Here is a 27,402-nt window from a genome sequence, read left to right as displayed (position 1 = left end):
CATGTATAAAACCCTATCTTCAAATATCTTAATCACCTATAAAGAATCAACTACCCAACATCTTCAAATATCTTCATGTCTTTGATAGTCTGTACTGTCTGTGTATGTGTGTGTGTGTGTGTGTGTGTGTTTGAGGCATCGATCAGGAAGCAATTACTCAACAGTCACAGACTTGGCCAGGTTTCTTGGGCAATCCACCTGTGTAGAGCAAGAAAAGAAGAAATAAAAACAACACACTAAGTAATATGGCATAATATGTACTGAACATGAAACAATTTTTTTGATACTGAGTATTGAACAGGAGTTATTTTTGCTGCCACACACTCCTATAACTCAAAATGCACGTCTTTGCAAGTATCCTCGTAAACACACTCTTAAACAATTCTCATAAACAGTAATTTAGGTCTTAAGTGAAAGCAAACAGCTGAGAAAGAAAACACGTATAGCAGTATATTGAAACCGGGCAGCTCTTAAAGTGACAGCAGTCTAATATTCCTTCTGTCTGGGATTCATGTTAATCAAATAACAAAATAGATCAAATCTCTCACTGCTCTTGATTAAAATCACTTTTTTAACTTTAATAAGAAATATACATTCAGTTTAAGTGTTTTTATACATTTGATTACTTCATACAATCTATTTCTTGTTTTTTTCTTCTACTGTACTTTCTTTCTCCTATTGGTTATAATAATTGTATTTAACCGGTGACTGTTTACTCGTCTCTGGTGAGCTTGAGTGTTTTTTTTTTGTTGTTGTTGTTGTTGTTGTTGTTAAATAATTGTAGGCTAGTATTAGTTTTCTGTGATATTGATACTGGTGAAAAGAATTATGCAGCTCTTTAACAGCTTTCATCTTGCCACAGCAGTTAACTGCACATTCATAATGCACTAAAACACTTCATACATGTCTCAAATCAACTCATTCTTCCATAACACTAGCAAAGATTGTCAGCCAACAAAAAACAATGACCTAAAAACACTAACAACAGGTAGTACTTTTGTAAAATTCCATTACAAGCCAAGAATGACACCTTTCTACTGGTTTAGAACTCACTGCAATAAATATTACATACAGTAGTCAATGTTTACATTACATTACCATATCTACAAAAGGAGACAAATTAGGAATGATTTGTAAAGTTATCAAATGACTGTGTAGCTGTTCACTTAAATCTAACGATTTTGATAGCATTTCATTTTTTTTTTAACATTCAGAATATATTTCAATAATGTATTACTCTGGAATTGTAGTAAATTGATGTTTTATTCACTGTTGTATTATGTTATGTTCCTTTAACTTAGGTTTAACAGTATGTAAACATGCAAATTGGCCTCTAGGTGTATAGAGTTTTGGTGGTGTTGAGAAAAGAATTCATGTAATTAGAAAGATCATTGAAATCATTTGGTGCCAAGGCAATGACAAATGATCCACAGTTTATCCCACATAGACTGCTGTTGTGCTCACTGTGTGACAAAAGTGACACAAGTATAGAAAAATGTGTCCAATTGGAAAAAAAAAAAAATCTTTTTAAATTTAGAACTTTTAAAATAACTTTAGTGTAGCAATTTAAGTCTTAACTGTCATTTTTGATTGATTGAATGTGTCATTGCTGAATAATAGCATTTATTTATCAGAAGGTGAGATGCAAGCGAGTGGAGAAGAGACTCACGTCGAATCCGCGGAGCACAGCGAGGTGGAAGGACAGCAGTTGTAGCGGGATGACGCTGAGGATTCCCTGCAGACAGTCCACACTGTGAGGCACTTTGATGGTGCGGCTGGAGTTCTTGATGGTCTCATAGTCATCTTTATCACAGATCACGATCGGACGGCCCTACAATAGAAACATAACCACATCCAGCTAGGGCTGTCTCTATATAGGAAGCTTTTAATTCAGTCTATCCTTGCGTGTTTTTGGCATACTGAATTGTGAATGGTACAGCATCTCTAATTATTGTACTACGGAATTTTAAACTATTTTATATCTTACTAGCAGTAGCACTACCTTCAGGACATGCAAATCCAGTAATGATAAATGTGAACATTTGAATGGCTCTTACCTGTCTCGCCACGACCTGCTGCAGTGCGTTCTGGCACTTGGTGTATGTGTGGTCTCTCATGATGATCATGATGACAGGCATGAGTTTGTCCACTAGAGCCAGCGGCCCATGCTTCAGCTCTCCAGCCAAAATCCCCTCTGAATGCATGTACGTGATCTCCTTAATTTTCTAAATGACCCACAAACACAAGCTTTAACATGGAAAGACTGACTAGATGGGAACTATTTAACAAAATACAAATAAAACAGAAAAAAAGAGCACTGTAAAACAAAAACCAAAACAAAACAAAAAAGGCAAAAGAAAGGCAAGGCAAACAAAGCAAAACAAAAAAAGTAAAAGCAAAGCAAAAACAAAAGGAAAATGAAGAAAATTCAAAAGCAAAACAAAAAGCACAGCAAAGTAAAACCCAAACTAAAAAAAAAAAAAAAAACAGTCACACTTTATTTTAAGGTCCAATTCTCAATATTACCAAACCAATAACTATGAATTTTGTCAGCTCCAAAACACACACACACACAAAAGGCAAAATAAAGCAAAACAAACTATAAAAAAAAGATAAAAAACGGTAGCATTTAGTTTTTATTTTAGAAAAAAATACCTAAAAGTACATATGTTCAATATGGACATATTTGTGGTCAGAGCTTGCTAATGCCTCAATGACAGATTCATCCTCACTTCCAGTGTATGTGGGGGTTTTCTTAACACAGTCAGACTGCTTCCTCTGTTTATCTGTGGTTAGGCTAAATGAGGCCAAGCTTCTGGAAAATTCTGAAGTCCACCAGTTAAGATTGTCATTTTCTTCCTTGCTCTTACTTTCCTGTAAGACTTGGATGTACACGTCTGCTCATTCTTGAACGTGAAACAGCATAGTTTCAATCTGTATAAATTACCCTCAAATCAGGAATAGAGGGATGCGTGAGAGACTCGGTTAAAGGGAAAGTTCATCCAAAAATCACTTTAAAAGTTTGACATTTACAGTATAAGAATATTATTATTATTTTTTTTTTTAAAAGCAATCTCACACTAAATGTAAGATGTAAAAAAGGGATCATATTCTGCATTTTTGAAGAACTTTTCCCCATTTTTTGAGAGCTATTAAAGAAATTTGAGAGCTATAATGACTTAAATTTGGGTCTGTTATTTCCACGAAGTTATCACATGGTTTAAGGAGACTTGAAACAGAGGAAGGAGGGGAGTGAGTGCTAGATGGGTGAAAGGAGTAAGGGAAGCGGTCTAACCAAAGCTCCCTCCAGGCAGGTGGCGTAGTGGTATCCTCGGCCCATGATGAGAACACTCTTCTGCTGATACAGCTCAGCTGCCAACTTCTGAATCTCCTCATCCAGGCTCAACACCTCCTTGATTAGATCTACAGAAAGAGAGACACAGCTATTTATTATGACAGAAATGAGAATACATACCAATTACAGAAAATCAGCAGCTAAGAAGTCATGTTTCCTCTTTGTTATGTGAGTGAAGGCTATAAAATGTCTGGTGAAAAAAGCAAAGGATTTCCTGGAACAGAACTAAATGAATAGGTAATATCTAAATGTCCTTCCCTTTTTTTTTTTTTGTATGGAACAGAAGCTGTCAGAAATGTTTTGTAACATGTAAAGCTAACTCAGAAAATCCTTACAAAACAATTTGTAATACACATTAACTTTATAATATACTTTATTATTTATAGACTTTATTTTTTTATTTTACATCTTTATAAAATATAAAATAAAATAACAGATTTATATAATTTATATAATAAATGCTAAGTTTGATTTCATAAAATTCTGACAAAACTAATTGTAATACACATACATTTTTAATATGCATTATAATTTCTATATAAAATATATTATATAAATATTTATAGCCATTTATTTAATTTATAGAATTAATACTAAGTTTGTGTTCATAAAATCCTGACGAACTCAATTTGTAATATACATTATAATTTATAGACTTTGTATAATATAATTAATATATTAATTATTAATATAATAAAATAATTTTATTTTATAGTTTATATAATATTTGCATTATAAAATAAAATGTACAAAATTATATTATATAAAACATAATTAATGTATATTAAAACAATGTATATTAAAATTTTTATTATATATTTATTATATAAATCATTATGGAGCAGTAGTTTGGATAGATTCGTGTGTGTGTGTGTGTGTGTGTGTGTGTGTGTGTGTTAGAATCAGTGTGTGTGTGTGTGTGTGTGTGTGTGTGTGTGTGTGTGTATATGAAAATTGCATTGATTAAAATAATAAATAAAATAAATTAATTACTATATATTTATTATATTTATTTATTTTAATCAATGCAATTTTCATATTATAGAAGGCTGTGAAAATGAATCTGCATTGTTAATCCTTTTTATCTTTTATTTAACAAAATCACAAAAATCTAACCTTTCATTGGATAATAAGAATTTAAAATGGGGAGAAATATCATTATGAAATAAATGTTTTACTCAAATACACGTTGGACACAATTATTGGCATCCCTAGAAATTCTTATGAGAAAAATATCTCTGAAGTATATTCCCATTCATATTCACAATTTTAAGCACTCCAGGGTGATTATGAATATGAAATTATCCAGCCATGGCTTCCTGTTTCACAGAAATATAAAGAGGATGGAAAACAAAGCCCTAATTCCCTTAATCATCCATCACAATGAGAAAAACCAAAGAATATATTTCTGATGTGCAGCAAAAGATTATTGAGCTTTACAAATTGGTGAAGTGGCTTTAAGAAAAGAGCTAGAGCAGTGAAAATTCCCATTTCCTCCATCAGGGCAATAATTAAGAATTACCAATCAACAGAAAATGTTATGAAACTGCGTGGAAGAGGATGTGTGTCTATATCGTCCTAATGCATGGTGAAAAGGAGAGTTTGAATGGCTAAAGACTCTCCAAGGATCACAGCTGGAGAATTGCAGAAAATAGTCTCGGGGTCAGAAAACCTAACTAAATAAAAAAAAAAATAATAATAATAATAAAAGAAAAAATTGTCAAACATCACCTACATCACTTCATGTTATTTGGGAGGGTTTCAAGAAAAATTATCCTCGCTCATCCAAAAGCAATCTCCAGCATATTCAGTTATCAGACACGACTGGAACTTCAAACGGGACTGGCTTCTATAGTCAGATGAATCTTAAAAATTAGCTTTTTGCAGCAAATATAAAAAGTACCCCATGAGTACAATGAAATATACTGCTGTATTTTTGATGTTGTGGGCCTATATTTCTGCTGGAGGTCCTGGACATCTTGTTTAGATACATGGCATCTTTGATTCTATCAAATACCAACAGATAAAAAAAAATCAATAAGTGACTGACTGACTGTTAGAAATCTTATAATGGGCCACGTTTGGATCTTCCAACCGGACAATAATCAAAACACAAACCTCAAAAACAACACAAAAATGGGTCACTGAGCTCAAAACCAAGCTTCTGCTATAGCCATTCCAGTCCTCTGACCTGAACCCTGTAGAAAACTAGTGGAGTGAACTGAAGAGCAGCACCACCAACATGGATCTGGGAATCTGAAGGGTCTGGAGAGATTCTGGATGAAGGAATGGTCTCTGATCTCTTGTCAGGTGTTCTCTAACCTCATCAGGCATTATAGGAGAAAATTTAGAGCTGTTAAACTGGCAAATAAAGGTTTCAAGAAGTATTGAATAAAAGGGTGTCCTTAATTGTGGCCAATGTGTATTAGAGAAAAACATTTATTTCTATAATGATATTTCCCCCCATTTTAAATTCTTATTATCCAATGAAAGGTTAGATTTTTGAGAATATTTTAAATAAAAGATCAAAAGGATTAACAATGCAGATTAATTTTCACAGCCGCCTTTGATCATATTTACCAAGGGTGCCGATATTTTTGGCCATGATTGACTGTATGTATGTATATATACATAAACAAACATACATACATACATACATACACACATACACACACACACAATCCCATCTATTCAAACTACTGCTATATCATGACACTAGCTGAACTTCAAAATGGAACAACCCCTTGTGGCAAAACTGAGAATACGTACATGTGTGGCAACGACACATTTAATCTACTTGCATATATATGTTTTGGGCCAAAGACTGCAAACACAGTATTCAAAACATGCTAGCATTAATGGCAGAATCAGCATTTCTTCATATGAACAGTGAGCTGGAGCGCAGGGGGAACATCAGTAACTGGCTGCCAATACATTCCTGACCTCATTGGCTTGGAAGTAGAACGAAAACTCCACTGAGGGAGAAAGCAAGAACTGGAGAAAGATGGGGGAAGGGGGGGGGGGCGCCCCAGCAGACACTTGAGGTCCAATAAAGACTTCCAGCAGTGACGGAGAGAGCTGGCCGAGGCCGTCTACTCCTCTCTGCACACAAACCCCTGAGCGAATGCACTTACATGCACATGGAGCTCTATGATGTCTGCATTTCACCAATGTAAATGTACACAAAATGCACATGTGCACAAAAACACAGAATTTATCAAATTTACTATTGTAACTAATGACTAAGATCACCTTAGAAGCAATTCTAGATAATTCTAAAACTCACACACAGTTGTATTTGTGTTTACCTGGCAGCACTTTGAGGCCTTGTATGATTTCTCGTCTGCGTGGCTGCATTGAGATTCTGTCATCGCACATCAGAAGGGCGAACATGATGAGAGCCACGAACTGACTTGTGTATGCCTGCAATGAATAAAAACAAACAGCACAAAACAGAGTTCACATGAGCTCAAAATGTGCTTGTTATAAATGGGGGTCAATCTTACAGTATACTCTGGCCCACAGTGGCCCCACAAAGTAGTTGAGACACTGAACCCATGGTTAAAATAAGTTCACATATCAAGGCATTAGATAACTGAATATAAACCAAGATGTGGTTACTTGTGGTTACTCTGCTAGGACAGCTGTTTGAATTTGAGGCTTCAAACATCCACAAAAAAAAAAAAAAAAAAAAAAAAAAAAAAAAAGACATAAAAATCTGCACCACATCATTCCAAGTCATTAAAAAATTACTTTGAGAAAAAAATAAAACACATTTCATGAGGCCTTAAAATTTTTATTTTGGTTAAATTTTTAATAAACTGCTGCTAAATTGTGTACATTTCATTATTTAAATTAATACTTAATATTTTTTAGCTTAACCATTAAAAGAGAGTCTAGAAAAAAACGGAAATTGGAAAAATATGGATTTCATAGGGCCACATATACACACACAATATATTTTTGCAAGACAATGGCATTCTGACATTTTAACAGTGGCTTAAGTGTCAAAACACTTATTGGGGCCACCAAGATTTTGATAGATGTTTTCTATGCAGCAATTTAATAAAAACAGCAATACCCCAAATGCGTATTTGATCTGCAGGGTCTCCTTCTATTAGAAAAAAGGCACATTTATAATCCACATTCTACACCTGGTCAAATGACAAAGCGAGAGAACTTGGGTTGTCAAAAACACTGTATTGTTTTTCAGGTGTCATAAAAAATATGAAGAAAGAAAACCAAAAATGCTTCGGTTGAATGATTTGCCAAATAAAGCTGGGGAAAAGAGAAAGAAAAAGTGCTTCCTATTTTTCTCTCCATTCATCTCTCACAAAGGCCTTTGATTCCAAAGCCAAAGGCTTGTAAATCGCTTTAACAGCATTCCTCAACACATACGTTGTCACATTACATGTCTAAATGTAATCTGGTGTAATGCCATTATCTTTCAAAGCATATTAAAGCCACTCTCAGTCAGATATGAAGCACATTTAGGAAGCATTTAGGACGTCTGACAACATGCTCTGGCTCACTTATGGTTCTCTGAGTTCACACGAGATACTTCCAGTGATGGTAGAAAAGCCACAGACCAGACACCCACCCTCGCAAATCACTACCACATGAGCACTGATCCATGGATACATTACTTTATCGCTTATTATTTACAGATGCTTTTCATCTGTGACAGTTCACTACCTGCAGGGATAAAGTTCCTGTACCAATCTGAGGTTAGTAGTTTGGTCAAAGGAGAGATGGTGACTGGGTTTGACAGATTATGATCTTGGTGAGCCGTTAGATCACATTAAACCATCAGCCCTTTTTTTAACCAATTTACCAGAGTCCCAATGCACAGTAATCTAAACCATCTGTGTGGTTTTAAAAGGCAACAAGTTTCTCAAAATTAAACATAAACCCAAACCTGGTGCAAACCTTCAGTTATACATAAAAAAAAAAAAAGATGCAAACTCAACTCTAAAGTAGTCAATGGTAGTTTGGTCCCATTGGACTCGGGTCAATTTACAGACCTCTGCAACCCAACAGTCCATGCAACATTAAGTAGCCTAAGCGCAGACCTGTGGGATGACTGCAAAGGCTGACAGCCTTAGTGGCAGTGTAAAAGTCGGTTTTCCCTTTCAGTTTTCTCTAGTGCTGGCTATTATAATAATGGCTATTATAACAATACAACTGAGTCTTTTATAAAGTGTATATTTATCGTCTCTTCTTGCATGTAGAAGCTGAAAGCATGGAGGCATAAGTTGCATTTGAAAAATGACTTCTACGATGGTGTACTACTCAACAGTCCGTGCAAAATTGCATCCCCAAAGTGTAAACTTGGATGACTGCAAAGGTTGGGCTGTAGCCCAAGACTGGTTGCCCACTGAAGCTGTAGCAGTACCTGGATGGGAGACCTCCTGGGAAAACTAAGCTGCTGCTGGAAGAGTAGTTAATGAGCCCAGCAGGGGGTGCTCACCCTGTGGTCTGTGTAGGTCCTAACGCCTAAGTATAGTGACGGGGACACTATACTGTAAGGGGACAGCAATTTGTAGGGATGTCTGAAACCATGGATGTTATGCCACTCATTCAATCCCATAATGTGCCGCAATAACGAGTGTACAACCGATGTACACTCAATGACTAGAGAATAGCCACAATGCAATATTAGGGTCTTGAGCAGGGTTGTTTACACTTGCTCTAGATCAACTCTGGACTTCGAGATCCAATTTCCTGCAGAGATTTAGCTCCAACCCCGGATTCAAACACACCTACCTGCAACTTTGTAGTGTTCCTGAAGACCTTGATTAGCTGGTTCAGGTGTGTCTTGATTCCTGGAGGGCCACAGCCCTGTACAGTTTAGATTCAAACCTAATTAAATCACTGGATCCAGCTAATCAAGTCCTTCAGGCTGTTTTGAAAACTACATGGTTTGTGTGTTGGAACTAAACTCTGCAGGGCTACAGTTTTTACATCTCTGCTCTAGATGTTTCTAAACGGGGGGTTCAGATTGACTGTGACCAAGCAAACAGACACCATTTATTTTTGGTCATTTCTGGCACCACTATGGGCAGCAACCGTTGGGTGATGCAACAGTATTATATAACTCAAGTTCGGTCCTAGAGACCCGCAGTCCTGTAGTGTTCAGCTCCAACCTTAATCAAACACACCTGAACAAGCTAATCAATGAATTCAGGATTACTAAGGCTATAGGCAGGTGAGGATTTTTTTCAGGGTTGGATCTGAATTCTGCAGGACTGCAGCTCTCTAGGACCAAACTTGCCTACCCCTGATATAACTGGATACCAGGGCAAAGTTTCAGTTCAAGAAAGTGCATGATTCCCTTTTTTTTTCTCCATTTCAGTAGGTAAAACAGTACATGGATCCAGTGAGGATCAAACAGCGCCACAACAGGCTTGAGTGACTTATAGTCACTGAAGAAAAAATAAAATACAATTCAACTACAGAAGTGTCAATGGGTAGCATGACATTATTGAGACTTTGAAAACAGTGTCAAAAAAGAACCCCTACCTGAGCACTGAAAGTTTTAAGCATGGAATTATGAAGGAATCAAAGCTTGCCACAGTAGGAACATTCTTGAAGGACAGTGGCCTCATGGGAGAGGGAGGACTACAAACACAGCAAAATCAGGCAAACCAAGCAATATGTCACATCTACATCAAATACAGCAGCTCACAAGATGGGCTGGGCATAAGCTAACTGGATGCAAGCTGTGCTGCAACTGGTGTATTTTGGCAAATTGGAAGGAATAGTTGGACGGTGTCTGTTGCTCGGAAAACTGCTGACTGCAACGATGTTTGATTGGCAGATATTTGGGTTGAAAATCGTCGGCCACAACTGCCAAATTATGACTGCCCACACAAATCCAGCCAGTGAAGTTACCAATATAATGTACCCAAGCCTTGCGCCCATGTACGAAAGGGTCAGGAAAAAAAAGAGAACTGGCCTCTACATGACGCTTTCATTTCTCAGTCAGAAGCGGGTCATCTTATTCCCTAGCTTAAACTTCCCAATTTTTTAGTTGCAATCCAAATTATTACAGCTGCAATCTGGAAACCCAGGAGTATAACACTCCAAGTAGTTGTGGGTGTGGGTTTAGAAGTTCCCCTGAGAAACTGCTCTGGTGCTGTGCAGACACGGGCGGATAGAGAGAAAGAGCCTGCATTTGTGGAGCAATCCAACGTTTCTCAAAAGTCCTGACATTTTAAAAGTGTGGTTTAAGGATAATTTAGACAGCAAGCAAGAAGGCCAGATAACCTCGACTTGAGGGTGCATGACTGTACATGTTTATTATTTGTAAAATCACCCAACAAAAAGTCCTTTGTGGACACTTAATGTCCCGATCTGGAAAAATATGAGTTGGGAAGTGGGAGGATAAAAGAAGAATGAGTGGATGGATTTCTACTTTTATTGATGGATAGATGAGAAAGTCAGAGTGTCATTCTCTTTGTGATGAGAGTTCCAGTTGGGGAAACAGCTTCCAGAATGACCATCCCTCCGAAGGGTATTCATCGGAGACTCCTGAGAAATTATCGCGACCACAATTTCATGTTCATTGACATTTAAAAAAAGCAAATACAGTAACAATAGATTTGCAATTCATCATCGCAAAACCAGGGCCGGTGGAAACGATTTCCAGTAATTTTACTTCCTGTCATAGAATGGCATCATAAACGTTTTAACAGGACAGGCACCCCCAGGAATAACCTGAGGTGTCTTAATCAAGGACACAAAGGTGAAAGCTCATGGATCACTTCTTGAAGGTCCTGAACCAACTACCTTCTGATTACCAGGTTTTCACAATAAATCACATGACACCTGTATGTTTATCATTAACATCGCCATGAATTCAACCTGTAATGTAATGTACAGCATGTAAAACGTTGGGAATTGTCCAGGGTTTTGACTGCCTTGGCCTGAGATGCTGTGATTGGCTCCAGCATCCTCCTAACCCTATATAGGACAAGCAGTTTTAAGCATGAAAAAAAAATGGATGGATAGAATTGTTTGGATCTTTAAAAGTGGCCATTCATGTCAAACCTTAATGAAAATTTGCAGTCGATTGTGGAGGACGAAGAAATACGAACTCCAATTTTTTTGCAGTAATATCAAAAGTAGAAAGAGTTATTTTTGATTTCATACTGACTTGAATATGACCTAACGAACAATCCGCTATATGATCTCAGCATAAATTCAGTTATTTGTGACTTTAACGCTAATGTTTTATAGCCCCAACCTTCGCAGTAATGACTATGGAAGGGGGGTTTCTTTTATAACTACGTAACACGTGGTCATTAACAACCTTTGGTAATTTGTTCAGTCACAACTGCATCATAATTATTCTTGAATACAGAAACAAATAAACCACAGATCTAATGAGTGAGTTTAATTCTGAACTGTAGAGTCCTGCATCTCATTTGAAACCTGGATGACATCCGAGGGAGTCTGTAACTTATCACTTAAACTCATTGAAAATTGCCTGCCCGATTGTTCCAAGAGCTAAAAAAAAAAAAGTTTACTAAAATACCAATGCATGATTTTGGCAGATGTCCTGGCACCTCACCCTCATTGTTTCACTGTAATCTGATACTTATATAGGCAATTAGATCACCTCATTCAGCCTGCAGGCATCCATATTTCTATCCTTATGAAGCCTAGCCATAAATTAACTGGATCTCTCTTGTTTTTTTCCATGCATGACACGCTAACAGTTTGAAATGCCGTTTCTCCTCTTGAGAAGGATGAAAAAGTAGGGGTAGAGTAAGGCCGGAGCAGCAAGAGTATGAAAAGTGCAGTCTCTTTTGTGGTCATATTTCTTCTCTCAGGATTAACATCTCTTATCCAGCCAAATCCAGCTGCTCAGACGCTTGATTCCAAGAACAGTTTTTTTTTCTTTTCACATATTTGTTGTGACTTCATTAGACTTGTATGTGGTGGTTCTCAATTCTTATCCATTTTCTCACATTCAAATCAGCACTGTTCAACTCAACAACCATCTGTTAAAAGTGCATCAAGAAGTTCTTTAGCAAGCATGTACTTATAGATACCACAACGGTTCACTCTTCAGAGAGCAGTCCTTACCGATCCAACAAAAAAAGAAGCAACTTGAACACATCACTACTCAGGATTTTCTCTGTACTCAAATCTTTTCACCTTGTGCTCCAGTATGTATTCCACATCAATATTTACACTCGTTTTTGTCTCTGTTGGTCTTTTTGTCTTCAGACCTACTTTGCCTCTTCAGCATACCATGCATAATTGAAACACTTTTTTAAATTTAGTACTTCATGGTATCTTCATCTTCTGTGAATATACACCATTCGGATGATACGTCACAAAAACGTTTTGATATGTAAAGTGTTTTAAATTAGCACCAAACTACTGAATGCACCTTTAAAAAAAAATGTGTTCAATTACTCCGTAGTAGTAGTAGTAGTATATATTTGTTTAATGCCATGTCAGCATCTTAGGCTAATTTTTTTACTCCAAAGTAAAAAGGATAACCAATTTCCTAGGTCTAGTTCATCTAGTACTACTGTAGCATATTGAACATGTTTCCAAGTGGGTAAATTGATGGATATTTTTTTGAACAGGTCCCTTGGCTTTGGGATAGCCACGGGTTATAGGCCAATTTAAAGCACATAATGAGGGCTGCCATATGGGCCATTCACACTGGTAATACACAGTAACTGTATGAAATGAAAAGAATTTGTTGTACTGAGCATTGAATGCAAATTGGTGGAAATGGGTTGGAGAATGGTGTGAATTAGAAGGGGGATTGCAGCGGGGCCTGACACCTAATTAGTGTTTGAACTTCCCAAATTCAAGTGTCTTAAACTGTACATATGTTAACAGTTTTAACCCTACATGCTACATTGAGAACACTTCAACACTGTTTTCAAAAAACATTTCTGTAAACAAAAAGGTAGATTACAAGTAAGTCAGAGTGTCTGTTTTCAGAAACCTATGAACAGAGGAGGCATTCGCCTTGAGTAACCATAGCCACTGTGGGCTGCTTTAGCATTACCATCATTGCCACCACATTTTCCCCTCTTCCTTTAGCAATAAAATTATTTGATAAATTAAGAAACAACCTAAAAAACCAAACCCACCTTGGTGCTAGCCACACCAATCTCTGGGCCAGCATTGATGTGAACACCACAGTCTGTTTCTCTTGAGATAGAGCTGCCCACAGTGTTGGTGATGCCCACCGTCAGGGCACCTCTCCCCTTACAGTAGCGCAGAGCCAACAGGCTGTCTGCCGTCTCTCCTGAACACACACATCAGAGTTCAGATGACTATCCTACCTCAAAAACATAATTCATAACACACACAGGCATGCAAGCCCACCTGACTGGCTGATGAAAAAGCACACATCATCTCGGAAGACAGGCGTGTTTCGATCCAGGAAATCACTAGCCAGCTCCACCATGACAGGAAGTTCAGTCAGTTCTTCCAGTACCTGACGAGTCTAAGCCAGAAACAGAACCAGAATGAACCAGTTATTATTTTATATTCAGACATGATGCAATAAAATATGATAAAGTGAAAAAAGGCATTTCTTTTACCCTAAAGTCAACTTATGACTGTTAGTCAAGGCTTTTTTTGCAGTGTGTTTGTGTTTTTTCATGATAATTATCCATTCTCTCCAGTCATTTAAGCGAAATCTCAGCAAAATGGGTCCATTGATTATTGCCAACAGTGTAGCACTCTATGAAGTCCCCTTCAAGCCAAGCAGCTTTCTACTGGTCAAAATGGTAGATCTGTGCAATCAACTTAAACCCTAACAAAATCTACATTGGGAAGTCACAAAATTCCATACTGTGTGGATTCATATTAAAACACTGGATTTCACCCACAAATATTCACCAAACAAACGTGACAGTACCTTTTGAACAAAATAGGACATTTTTGTCAGACTTTATTTAAAGTCCAGTTCTCGCCATTAACAAACCATTAACTACATGTTCATAAGCAATTTGCTTAAAGTGAGAAAGTGGGTAACACTTTAGTTTAGGGACCAATTCTCACTGTTAACTAGATGCTTATTAGCATGCCTATTATTAACATATTGGCATGACCATATTCTACATCCCTAATCCTACCCAATACCTACATTTAATGACTACTTTACTAAGTATTAATAAACAGCAAATCAGGAGTTTGAGGCAAAGGTCATAGTTAATAGTTCGTTAATAGTGAGAACTGGACCTTAAAATAAGGTGTGACCCTAAAGTGTTACCAACATTTTTTTATATAGCTGTAGCTTTAACACTATGTACATTCTGTAAATTTCTTAACACTATGTAAATTCTGTAGAGTCTGTGCTTCTTCATCTTTCATTAGCTGAACATTTACATAACATTATATTGTGTGTGCAGTTTGGTTTCATTTTTTTTTACAGATAGGAAGACTCAGGTTCTGAAACTTTTCAGAGGACAATTCTTTTTCCTTATATGACCCCTTTAAATGATGGATTTAAACTTGTACAAGTCTCTGTGACCCCCTTCACACCTGACAATGACACATGTTTCTTATCTGAACAATCTTCAGCTGGATTGCATTTACACCTTGGATTCCAGGTCTCCAATGTAATCCGATTTCAAAATGTTTTCTGTCATATAACAGATAATAAATAAGATATCTAATCTATTGCATTTCTCTATTCAGAAAATATTTGAAGTGAGAAGTGAGTGAAGATTCAACACAGACAGAGAGACTGCAACACTCTGAGAAAACTTATTTTTATGCAGGCTACAAATGCACACTTCAGACGATCCAACTGATGGAGTTTGCATGGTTCACAGAATTAAATATTTATTAGATATTCAGACTTTGTCTTTCTATTACTAATAACAGAAACGCAAACACTATTAATCTGATGCATCTGTGCTTAGATGCTGATGTTGCCATAATAAAAGACCTGTCACTGTCAAAATCAAATTTTGAGATAAACAAAAACTTTGATACTTCAGCCAACCACTTATTGAAACTAACTTTTCCAATCATATGTTTTGTAGCATTTACAACTCTGTTAAATGTTGTTAGTCATCCCTAACCAGCTCCAAATGTGGCATCACAGTGAGTCTTCAATATGAGATCTATTCGCTTGAAAACCCATACTAATGCCAGGTGTGAAGTGGACCTCCGTGTGTTTGTGTAATGATGTACATACTGCAACTCCAGCATGGTAACTGGTCCCACAGGCGATCATGATGAGCCTCCGACATCTCTGAATCTCTTTAATGTGGTCTTTCAACCCTCCCAAGATCACTGCAAACACATACACACACAAATTACGAAAAAAATGGTATAAAAGTAAAGAAATCCAGGAAAAATCAGCTATATCCAGTAACTTCTTTGCCTTCTGTTACACTATAAACTTTTAAAGGAAGCAGATTAGACAGAAACTTGCTACTTGGCATTCCCCAGAAATCTGACTCATTGCTTAAGAGTCCTGTTTTATTGACAACGATGCAGTTGACCAACCATTCAGTTCTACCAAAGTCAACCCATCCAGTAAGTGTAAAGAGTCAGCTGGTAAATGTTTGCAAAGGCATTTGACACACATTGTTCCTGTTAAATCAATTTCTTCTGACCAGTGTAGCGATACGTCTTAATTCAAGAACTATGAATTCCCTAGAAACTTTACTTGTGTCTGGTCTGGAAAGGACTTGCTGATCTGAGCACAGCTGGCCTCACCTGTGTTGTTCTCAAAGTTAACTCTTCCTCGCATGGTGTTGACCACAGACTCTGGCTGCTCGAAGATCTCTTTCTGCATGAAGGAACTGAAGTTTCCTGATTTTAAAGAAGAAATAGAGTCAAGTTAGTCTCATTGTAGCAAAGCACAAAAGGGAGCTTTTAAGTGATAAACATCACAAAATCACTGCATTCTGTTCTATTGAGTGAATTATTGTGTCACATTTTTGAGAGAATTAAGAGATTTCAGCCACTGACGCCAAGCAAAAACCAAAGCCCTTAATTTTCTGCTCGATTAGAAATTCTTGATTGATTATTTTCTCACAAAATCATTGAGATACACAGCAGGAATGCGAGAATGCCATACCCAGAAATGAGGTCATGAGAATTGTTTCTTTTTTTTTTTTTTTCTTCACAATAGGTCAGATGAAATGTGGGGAGGCGAGGAGAAATTAGGAAAGGAGTGGATGGAGAGATGAAGGAGGAGCAAAAAAGGAGGAGAAATATAAAGCAGTGCCCATCTGAAGCAATGTACTGCTCTCTGGTGGCTGGAAAGCAAGCACACATTTGCTCTCTAATACATGTCAGCTCCTCAAGCTCGACAGTAGTAGTGAGTGCTATGGTGGTCTTAGTCTCAGATGCATAACCATAGTTTGTTTACAGGGTGCATGATACGTGTTGCATGCAGAACTGGAAAGCTCCAATCAGAACGCTCGAATGCAATGCAAATGATAGAAAAGCAAAGAGATGAAGGCCTCTTTAAAAATGTGCAACATTTCCTTTAATGGGTTACTCCACCTCAAAATGAAAATGTTGTCAATCACTTACCCCCATGTCGTTCCAAACCCGTAAAAGCTTAATTTATCTTCGGAACACAATTTAAGATATTTTGGATGAAAACCGGGAGGTTTGTGACTGTCCCATAGACTGCCAAGTAAATTACACTGTCAAGGTCCAGGAAAGTATGAAAGACATCGTCAGAATAGTCCATTTGCCATCAGTGATTCAACCGTAACGTTACGAAGTGACAAGAATATTTTTTTTGTACACAAAGAAAACAAAAATAATGACTTTATTCAACAATTCGTCTCCTCTGTGTCTCTCCAGAAAACCTTAAATCCAATTAAAAAAACATCCACTGGACGCAAACTGCGTACGCTCATCTGTGTCAGCTGTGCTGCATGGATGTGCAGTTTTAGTTTAAATCAAAGCGTAAATGCATGTAAAAAACGTATCCTTATGGCACGGCTGACACAGAAGAGTGTACACAGTTTGCGTCCAGCAGATGTTCTCCAAAATGGCGCTACTGTGATGTGAAGAGACACAGAGGAGACTAATTATTGAATAAAGTCATTATTTTTGTTTTCTTCGCTTACAAAGAGTATTCTCGTCGCTTTATAATGTTACGGTTGAACCACTGATGGCAGATGGAGTATTCTGAAGATGTCTTTCATACTTTTCTGGACCTTGACAGTGTTATTTACTTGGCAGTCTATGGGACACTCACAAACCTCCCGGTTTTCATCCAAAATATCTTAAATTGTGTTCTGAAGACAAACGAAGCTTTTACGGGTTTGGAACGACATGGGGGTAAGAGATTAATGACCAAATTTTCATTTTGGGGTGGAGTATCCCTTTAAAAATTATGCAGAATGAAATAAAGCACCTCCTACAGTTCCTCTACCACAGAAAAGTTATCATCTTTGAGAAGGAGCTAAAACAGTCCCTCAAAACAGCAAAGAGTAACTAAAATTCCTGGTCACGCTTTAGTGTGGGGAGGAATTTTTTTCACTATTGACTAACTATTAACTACGACTTCTGTCTCAAACTCACAATTTGCTGCTTATTAATAGTTAGTAAAGTAGTTGTTAAGTTTAGGACTAAGGGTTCTAGAATATAGTCTTGCAGAATAAGGCATAAATATGTGCTTTATAAGTAGTAATATGCATGCTAATAAGCAACTTGTTAGTAGTAAGAATTAGTGCTTAAAACAAAGTGTAACTAAATTCCTTATGTGCAAAAATTGGGGATTAGTTCATAAACTGGGAAATGTCTGATTTTGGCATTGGGAAGCCATTTTAGCTATTCAATTTGTCTGGATTGTCAGTGAGAGAAACATGTGATAGTGGTCCTACAAGCCAAGTTGTTTTATAAAACTGGAGTTTTTCCTGAAGCCATGGCACAAATCAGCGTTTAACCACACACAGTTGGTGTGTTATTGTTACAGCTGACCTCTTTGATTCTCTCTCTGGTTTATGCCAGTCATTTCTCTCTTAAAGGTTTATATGGAAGAGCTGCATTGACAAGTTTGTCCATAAACATCCTGAGAACTCGTTTTAACCTCGCAATCTTAATGTGGGTCATACTGGGTGTGGTTGGTTTATATCCAATCATCTGTGTATTTCCCCAATGACAGTTTCGTAAAAAGAATGTAATCATGTCTAACAGGCTCTTCGATTTCCAAGCAAACATCTCTCAATAGCTGCGTTTACATGGACCCTACTAATCCGATTGTAATAAGACTAGAAGAACAATCAGAATAATAAAAAAGTCACATATACACGCATATTAACCAGATCACTTTATTTAGCGTTCGTTTCTCCTTACTTTACACTACATTCGGATTCGTCAATCAGAATGAATTATTTCCGATGGAAGCAAAAAGGTTCCATGTAAACGTACCTAATGACGTCAAAAGCAACCTCAGTGAAATTATGATCACCAAAACACACAACACTTTACACACAGTAAATAATTAGCATGAAGCATAAATAGATTGTGTGAGTGTTTTTTTTTTTTGTTTTTTGCTCTGTTTTACGTCAGTTTCTGGTTATTCTCATATAACCACATTGCTGACTATCATAAAAGGTCATTCATACGGTTTCTATAAAGCTATGCATTTGTTAACTAACATTGTACTAATCATTCTAAAGTTGAAGTCACTTTCAGAACATTTTTTTTCCCAGCTGATGAAAGATAAAACATTAACAAGTTTGAGCATTTAAAGTGGCAGATGACAAAACTGCAGCGCAGGCTTACAATAAACAGAATGTTATAATCTATTGATATGGACACTAATAAATAAAACTCTAAACTTAAAATCCTTAATACTAACTTAGTCAATAATTTCATTTTTTTTCCAAGTGGGAGGCAAGAATAAGATCAGACCAAGTGATATGTAAAGTGACCAACCAGAGTCCTTTTTTATTTAACGGTTATTGATTTTCATCAATAATTTGATTTGTCTTATTGAATGTTAATTAAGTTTCAGTAGAACCAGCACAAATGCAGTCAGTAATCATCAGAGCAGTGGGCATAGAGTATATTAATAAAATGATGCATTAGAATAGTGGACATAATTTATTAATATATTAATGCATTATTAAATAGGTGCAGAGCACTCCGTTGTTGCGACCCTTGATAAAAGGGAGCAAGCCAAAGGAAGGAAGAGAGAGAGTGCGAGAATGAATTATTAAATAGATGCATTTCATTTGTTGTTAAAAACCATATTAAAAGGCTACACAGTACGTGCACTTGCTATTTGTAGTTCTGCATGTGTGTGTTGTATTAGTGCCAATTAAATGACTACATCATTTAAAACAATCAACATTTTCCTGAGAAGTGACATAAACCTTGCTAACAATGTTTACTCTAAGGACAAGTGCTTCCTTGGAAAGATTCTTCCTTGAAACTTTGTGTAGAGCACACTTGATAAAAACCTGAGAATTTGCAGAAGCTGGTCAATCAGGTTGCAACTGGTGATTTCAATCTGTCCTCACCCTTCATGATCTGCTGCAGCTCCATCTGCAGGGTCTGGATGGCACGGGCCGGGTGGTCCCCTGCTGTGCGCTTGATCCGATGGATAGAGAGACGCCCGTCACGCACTGCTGCGATATCATCATCCTCGAGGAAGATGACTCGATTGGTGTGCTCGATGACAGCACTGCAGTGACATCAAATAAAGCCATTTAAATGCATATTCTGTTTAAATCCACTCCTTTCTTTTTGGGTTTTACCCCTTGTGCTTGAAACACCAGTGCAAACTAATTCTCTCTGCACATTATAAAGATAAAACCAATGACGGAAGTGAATGGATGAGGCAAAACAGAAATACATGTACCTGGCATCAGATGCAAAGTAGTACTCCACGGCTTTCTCGTCCACAGGAAACAGACACGTGTCCTCGTCCATCCTGGGCAGAGTATTGCAGCTCTTTTTATCTTTACCAGCTATATCAAAGACACAAATAACATTATTAATCACTATATACACCTTTCAGTATTTGTTTTAGCTTTATTATTGGTAACTCTGAAGAGAATATATGCAAGAATGATATTTATGACGTTAGTAAAAGTTGTCGCATAGCAATATGAGGATCATTTGATAACAGAAGTGGAGACTGCAAGTAAATTACACGACAGCTGGATATTGTGCATGTCTTGGTTTTGCCACTATATGAATGCTTAGTAATTGGCTTTCAATTTCTGGACTTCTGCCTACTTATTTGACGGATATAATTCAATGGAATCTGAGCATGTTGCAGGACCGTTTTTAACCTGTCGGAGCATTTTACAGGATATGTGCCAGTTCAGTTCGAGGTGGGAGGTCAGTGTGTTTGTGTGTGTGTGTGTGTGTGTGTGTGTGTGTGTGTGTGTGTGTGTGTGTGAACTCACAGGAGCGATAAAGGATGGGGATGTGATCGGTGGAAAGCTTGTGGTCACTTCTAACTCCAATCAGTAATGGACCTCCTCTCCTGAATGGATGCAAAAGAAATGCATGTTAATGAGATGTTAATCCTTTTAGTTGTACTGTAATATAGTACTGTTGATAGGGCTGTCAAATGATTCAAATACAGTGAACTGAAAGTTAACATACGTTCTGAGCATATGTAAAAGATACAGCTAGCTAAAGAGAGCTACAGACAATAAGCACCTGTAAAGTGTGTTTACAAGCTGTTAAATGTGTTTAAACATGATTCAATGACGGCACACTTAGCATTGCTAGAGGATCTTGCTGCGTGTTCTTTCATGCCAGAGGGCAATAAGTGCGTTGTATGTTTGCTGAGAGTGAAGAAGGGCTGTACATTTAAATGGAAATAGTTTGGGTATGATATGCAAATTACTAACCTTGGGCATTTGGTGGCTTGTTTAGAATACTCTTAATTCATTAAAATTACAATAGGATTCAGAAAATATTTATGTGCTTATGCACGTATATAATATAATTGGTGTGTATAAATACAAACAAGCCAATTCTGAGTTAATGTGACCTCATTGTGCAAAAACAGATCCTAGATTGCTACAAGTGCAACAAAACATACGGTGAAAGAAAAAAAAAATCAATTTTTTTTGTTAACATCACATTTATATGAAAAGCGTATCACTTGCTGTGCTTTGATAATGAAATTTTGGTAACACTTTGCAATAATAGTTGACATTAGTAAATGCACAGTAACTAATAATGAGCTGTATTTGTTGTTATTTTTTTATTTACAGTATTTATTAATTATTATTGGTAACAGCTTTAGAAGTATTTTCCATTGTTAGTTCATGTTTTATACTGTAGTTAACTAATTTGACCATACAATGATTTTGCTTTTGTTAAACGCCCCCATCTGGTTTCATTTGTAACTGTCCATAGAGAGGGACTTAAACGTCTTCCCTTCTCCTGATAATGAAAGCTCCATTAGGGACTGCTCAGAATGTTACAAGCAGTTTTTAGAAATCACATCAAACTGACTCAAACAGCTGAACTGAATGAATGCATTAACGCATTTAATTGAGCACATGTTAATGTTTACTACTTAAGGTTGAAGTTACCTGCTGCCCACTGCCTCTCCCGGATAGTGCACACTTTTCAAGACCAGGGCAAAAGCTCCTTCCTGAAGTAGAGAAGCTGTTTATTACCACATCATTTACATTTATTATTCATGACCATTAGTGTGTCAACAGAAAAGGTGTTTACTAGTTGCTGGGTGACTTGCTCCACGAGGGTGGTGAAGGTGATGTCATCGCTCTCCCGGTTATCATATATGTACTTAACCAGCTTAGCGATGGTCTCCGTGTCTGTCTCAGACTCAAACTCATAGCCTTTGCTCTCCTGTACACATACAAACATAAATGGTCAAAATATAGACACACGCTGGTTGGATAAATATATGGTGAGATGATGTTTTACTTGCCAGAAACTTCTTCAGGTCTTTGTAGTTGGTGATGATTCCATTATGGATGACGATAAACTCTGCAAGCAAATAAAATAATCACTACAAAATCAGAACACTTCTATCCAAAACATTTTCTTTTTTACAGATAGGAAAGTCTGTGAAAGTAAATATGCGTAATGAAGAGCAGGTTGTTGGTAACAGACCGTTGTTCTTGTCAGATCTTTGCGGGTGGCTGTTGACCGGGCTGGGGACGCCGTGAGTGGCCCATCGAGTGTGAGCGATCCCCAGGTGCACATCAAACTCCACATCAAGATCAACATCCTGCTGCCCTGTAGAACAGATGTAACACTTTAGTATAGGGATCAATTCTATGATAATGAATAATGATATATCATTATGTTTTTGTCTAGGGATGCACGATAAATATCGGCACGATATTTAATGCGCATCTCGTCATTAAAACCGGTTCTGTAATCAGTGGTAAATCTCTACACGTGTGTGCTTTCACACGGAGCAGCATTTACTACACAGAGCCATTGTTCACTGACAAGCTGCGCAAAACATGCGCAAAATATGATTGTAGTTTAGCGCAGCTTGTCAGTGAACAACGGCTCTGTGTAGTAAATGCTGCTCCATGTGAAAGCACACACGTGTAGAGATTTACCACAAAAAAAGTATATTGCAGAAATGTTGAGATTGTGACATTTAGTTGCATTGCGTGATTTGCTCTGTGACGCATATTGAAGCACATTAATGCAAAGTCTAGTTTTTATTGTAAAAAGTGTTTTGTGCTTAACCTTGACCTGTAAAATGACCACCATTACGTACTATGGATCTCCTCATCCAGCGCTTTGACTTTTCCTGTTTGCTTGATCAGGTGGATGCTCTTGGAGTTGGTTTCCCATTCCTTACTGTTTCCTCCATCAATGCCCACACCAGCGGAGTCATAGCCACGGTACTCCAGGCGACGCAGACCTTTGATGAGGACCTCAAGGATCTCACGGCGAGTGCGAGGCACGTGATAATTCAGATACGCAAAGATGCCTTCAGATAGGGAAAGAACATTTTTATTTCAGACAGATTTTCACTGCACTTTCAGCAATTCATTCAAAAACTATGGCTGCATTCCAATTCACACACTATCAATACTATACAATATACAACATCAGATATAGAGGCTATTATGTGCAACAAAAGTGATTGTACATCCAAATGCAAAGTTATGTACATGTATGAGTTCTTAAATATATGTACACACACACACATGCTAACAAATGAAAGTAAATTAAGTGAACAATCAAGGCAATATTTACTTAATTTACAAAACACATTTAAGCTAGCTAAATAGCCACTGCTATTTAGTCTCTCTTAAAATGGCAAAACCTTTTATAAGTTTTTATAAGTTTAAGGATTTTTGCATTATAAAAATATGGTATGCAAATTAAGATTCATCTGGCAACAGGTAATTGAAAGTGTTTTTTCTTTTTTTTTCCACTGTTCATTGAGATGCAAATACAAACATAAATATTACAGCATTCCTCAGCACAAACTATTCTACATAAAGATCACTGTACATCTCTTTCAGACTCTAAAAAAGAAAGACTTGACTACTTAATTGTGTCACATCTAAACCAGGTGTGCCTGCAAACTAATGCTGCATTTACATCATAACTAGTACAGGATTAACATGCATTTAGGATCTATTAATAGTTTTCACATGAAGTCACACCCTTATAGGAACACCCACCTGGAGGGCAAAACGAAGCTTTGCTGCACTGACCACCAGTTATTTTTACACAGATTGCATTAAGTAGTAATGTAGTAAAAGGCAGATATTAAAAGGCGAAATTCAGTGAACACCGAATTAAACAGATAGAAAATTGATAGGCTTGTGCTGCAGTTCTATGGATGTTTTGCCCTCCAGGTCTTTGAGCCGGTCATGTGACCGAAAGCTTGAATTGTCTAAATGCATGTTAGTTATCTTATTGTGAATGCTTCAATGCAGATTTAATTTTTTGAACTTTAAATTTTCATTTGAAATTGAACTCAAAACGATCTGATCAAAAACAGATTAAAACATGAAAGAAAAGATCTGATGCTACTTTTGTTTCAAACGTGACTTTAAAGAAAAACAAACAGATTCAAGTGACCGAAACCGAAACAATTTCCATTAAATTTTGCATTGCAATTAAAAACACCCAACTTATTTTGGGGGTGTGTGGTTTGAATACAAATACAAAACATCAGCATGTAAGCCTTTGCTATACTTTGGAAAACTGCAGTATCCCTAAAAACAGAGCAACAAACAATCAGTGAAGAAAGCGAAAGACACCCTGATGAAGCAGCTGCTAGATAAATGGCCAAGAAAAGCAAGGCGTGATTGCTGATAAAGAAGTGGTCTGGTAAAGCAGACACAACCGGTCTGGCATCTTCAAGTAAACACTGAGGGAGGATACGCACTAGAAAGAAGCCACTCTACAAACACATTGCCGCTAACAAAGAAGTGATACTATGGAAATTAAGAAGCCTAATGAAAAGAAACATCCATCTGTGTTGATACACACGCAGTCAGAACAAAATCAATTATAGGAGAAAATGTGTATAATGACATGGGTACTACAATGTAAACATGGTTTATGAGGACACTTGCTGTGTCCTATTACACCTATTGAGAGTCCCCTCTAAACAACAAATGCAAGTGTGTGTGTGTGTGTGTGTGTGTTGGGTAGTCAAACAAGGCTCTGCTTTATTAGACAGATGACCTGCTCAAATGAATGAAGGATGGATTGTGAATATAGTTTCATCACCTCACCTCCTCAAAAAATAAACCTGAGCCTAAACCCATCAAAAAAAGATGTTCTTTAAACACAGATGTACATTACTGTTCAGCAAGTTTGGCATTGGTTTTATTTATTTATTTACTTATTTATGTCTTATGCTCACAAAGACTGCATTTAATAGCAGTAAAAATAATAATATTGTGGAATCTTTTTACAACTTAAAATAGCCGTTTTCTATTTTTAATATATTTTAAAATGTAATTTATTCCTGTGATGTAAAGCTGAATTTCCATCATCATTACTCCAGTCTTCAGTGTCAAATGATCTTCAGAAATCATTCTAATTTGCAGATTTGGTGCTCAAAAACTTTTATTCTTATTATCAGTATAAAAACAACTGGTCTGTGATTTTTCTTTTTCAGGTTTCTTTGATGAATAGAACATTCTAAAGAATAGAATTTACTTCAAATAGAAACCCTCGGTTACATTATGAATGTAATCACTGGCATTTTTGATCAATTTAATGCATCCTTGCTGAATAAAATTATAAATATATTAAAAAATCTTACTGATCTTATTAGTATGAAGACTAATACTATTGATTTTATTACAAGAGACATGTTTGTGTAACATTACATTTCCTTTTAGTTACTAAACATGGTAATGGATCAAAGATGTATAATTTAGGTTTTCATGACCATTTTTCCTCCCTCTGACTAACAGAATTAAACAGGATTTTGCAGCGGTATCTTTAATATTTGAGCGAGTAAGCCATCTGTAAATTACATGTGCATGACGTTTAGAGTATGTCTACATGATGCATTGAACCCTTCTTTCCCCCAAAAAAACACGAACAGAAACCAGCGTTTTCTTATTTCTGACCCTGTTAGAACAAATCTAATCTAAAACTTTAGTCTACAGATCCCTTTGTCACAGGCAAAAAGAACAATTCCTGCTTTCCGTCAAGGCTGGCTGCAAACTCCTGAATGTCTTTATCTTAAGAAGAGGTCATACAGATTTAGCTCATCAGGAGAAAACCTTTGGAAGAAGAACTTCCAGCTGGTCATTCTGTCTCTCTCTATCACTTCCTTACCTCTACATGTGACAAAGGACATCTGAGCCCTTCTCCACAGAGTTTTTAAAAGTATTAAGTATGTATGTGTAACCTAACCTGTAGTGTGTTTCTCTTTGTCTTAAGCAGACAGTGTGTGACATTTAGCACCAAACCAAACCTGAATTAGAGGTGTGGTCACTTTTAAATGAGGTTCTGTGACCTGTTTGACTGGGAAAAGTGGTCTTATCTTCAAAGAATGGAATTATTTAATAATTCAAATAATGGAAATGTTTGATGATTAAACAATGACGAACCAATATTTATCTTACCTAACAAGACTACACAGTGTGCTTTAATTAAAGCACAAAGATTTCAATGTGGATGGTTTGAATACAGAACAGAATAAATAATACATAGAACTTAAATTATACATACATTAAGCTCATATCTATCTAGAACACGTCTTGGGCATCATAACCGCGGTCGTAGCTTTGATTAATGCTATCTAAGTAGGCGACTCGCTGCTGTAGGATTTAAGACACAGCCTCTGTCCGATGCTAAATGCTAGTGGACTTTCCCTCCAACGGCTTCTCTATCTCACTCTATCTTCAGTCTACGTGCCTTTATTCTATGACGCGTGTAATTTGAGTAAACGGTACGTATATTATCAGTGTAAATATGAAATAAAAAGGAAGTTTTCATTGGCATACTCACCACACATGTCTCCGGTGCTGCTGCCAAGAGCTGTTTAGTTCCTCGGCTCGGTCTGAATCGCTGTCATTCAAAACCCGCCCACAGCGTATTTAATTGGGCGAGAAAACCGTCCACGCCTTGATCTGGACCACGCTGATTGGCTGAGACGGCTGTCAGTCACATAGTTACCAGCCTACAGCGTCAGTTCAGACGTGGCAGCAGGATGCGTGTCCACTGTTTCTTACTGAAGTACTTCCAGTGGTCAGCTGCCATCTAGTATGAATGAGGTCTTATCACACTTGTTCCTAAGTCAAAGAAAGATCTGTTATTTATTGATAATTGACGACCAATATGTCTATTATATAATGCGTATAAAATACTTGCTGTGATTTTTGCTGAGAGAAAACTGTGCTTGACTCAATTACTGGATTCATGAAGAATAGACACATTGCCAATAATATTAGACAAACCATATATGTAACTGCCTATTGGAGTAATTTTAAAAATACTGCAAACTGGAAAAAAAAAAAAAAAAATGGCTTTTGCTACATGAATACTTTACTGTGAACAAAGTCAGAGAAGTAGGCTATCTTTTTCAAATGAATCCACAGATTCTAGCCAAAAATTAAAACCTGATATTGACACAA

General features: G+C 36.9%; 1 protein-coding gene across 2 annotated transcripts; it reads right to left on the bottom strand.

Moving 5' to 3' along the window:
- LOC122138274 (glutamine--fructose-6-phosphate aminotransferase [isomerizing] 1) lies at positions 1 to 26,902 on the bottom strand. 2 transcript variants are annotated; one of them, XR_006155464.1, is made up of 19 exons: positions 26,777 to 26,902; positions 23,058 to 23,273; positions 22,433 to 22,558; positions 22,248 to 22,306; positions 22,031 to 22,165; positions 21,886 to 21,947; positions 20,740 to 20,819; positions 20,187 to 20,295; positions 19,846 to 20,009; positions 16,070 to 16,165; positions 15,543 to 15,640; positions 13,718 to 13,838; positions 13,480 to 13,637; positions 6,664 to 6,778; positions 3,296 to 3,423; positions 2,058 to 2,225; positions 1,670 to 1,831; positions 72 to 198; positions 1 to 27 (listed from the first exon to the last, which is right to left on the bottom strand). XR_006155464.1 is itself a non-coding variant. In XM_042730168.1 (18 exons), the coding sequence occupies exons 1-18, from the start codon at positions 26,781 to 26,783 to the stop codon at positions 154 to 156; spliced, it is 2,049 nt and encodes a 682-aa protein (XP_042586102.1). In that variant the 5' UTR covers positions 26,784 to 26,902; the 3' UTR covers positions 60 to 153. The 2 variants fall into 2 exon arrangements, 1 of the variants encoding a protein (XP_042586102.1); XM_042730168.1 differs by lacking the exon at positions 1 to 27 and having other exon boundaries at positions 60 to 198.
- Positions 26,903 to 27,402: the final 500 nt, after the last annotated feature.

This window comes from Cyprinus carpio, chromosome B8 (assembly GCF_018340385.1).
Source record: "Cyprinus carpio isolate SPL01 chromosome B8, ASM1834038v1, whole genome shotgun sequence".
In the NCBI taxonomy this organism is placed as follows: domain Eukaryota; kingdom Metazoa; phylum Chordata; class Actinopteri; order Cypriniformes; family Cyprinidae; genus Cyprinus; species Cyprinus carpio.
Note: the sequence above shows the minus strand (reverse complement) of the source record. Positions and strands in the feature narration are given on the sequence as shown.

What these genes read in the sequence shown, in the direction of transcription:
- LOC122138274 (XM_042730168.1), bottom strand. An exon ending in AAGACCTGAAGAAGTTTCTG is followed by an intron (nt 22,166 to 22,247) that starts GCAAGTAAAACA and finishes GTATGTGTACAG; the next exon opens with GAGAGCAAAGGCTATGAGTT. An exon ending in GGAGAGGCAGTGGGCAGCAG is followed by an intron (nt 20,820 to 21,885) that starts GTAACTTCAACC and finishes GCATCCATTCAG; the next exon opens with GAGAGGAGGTCCATTACTGA.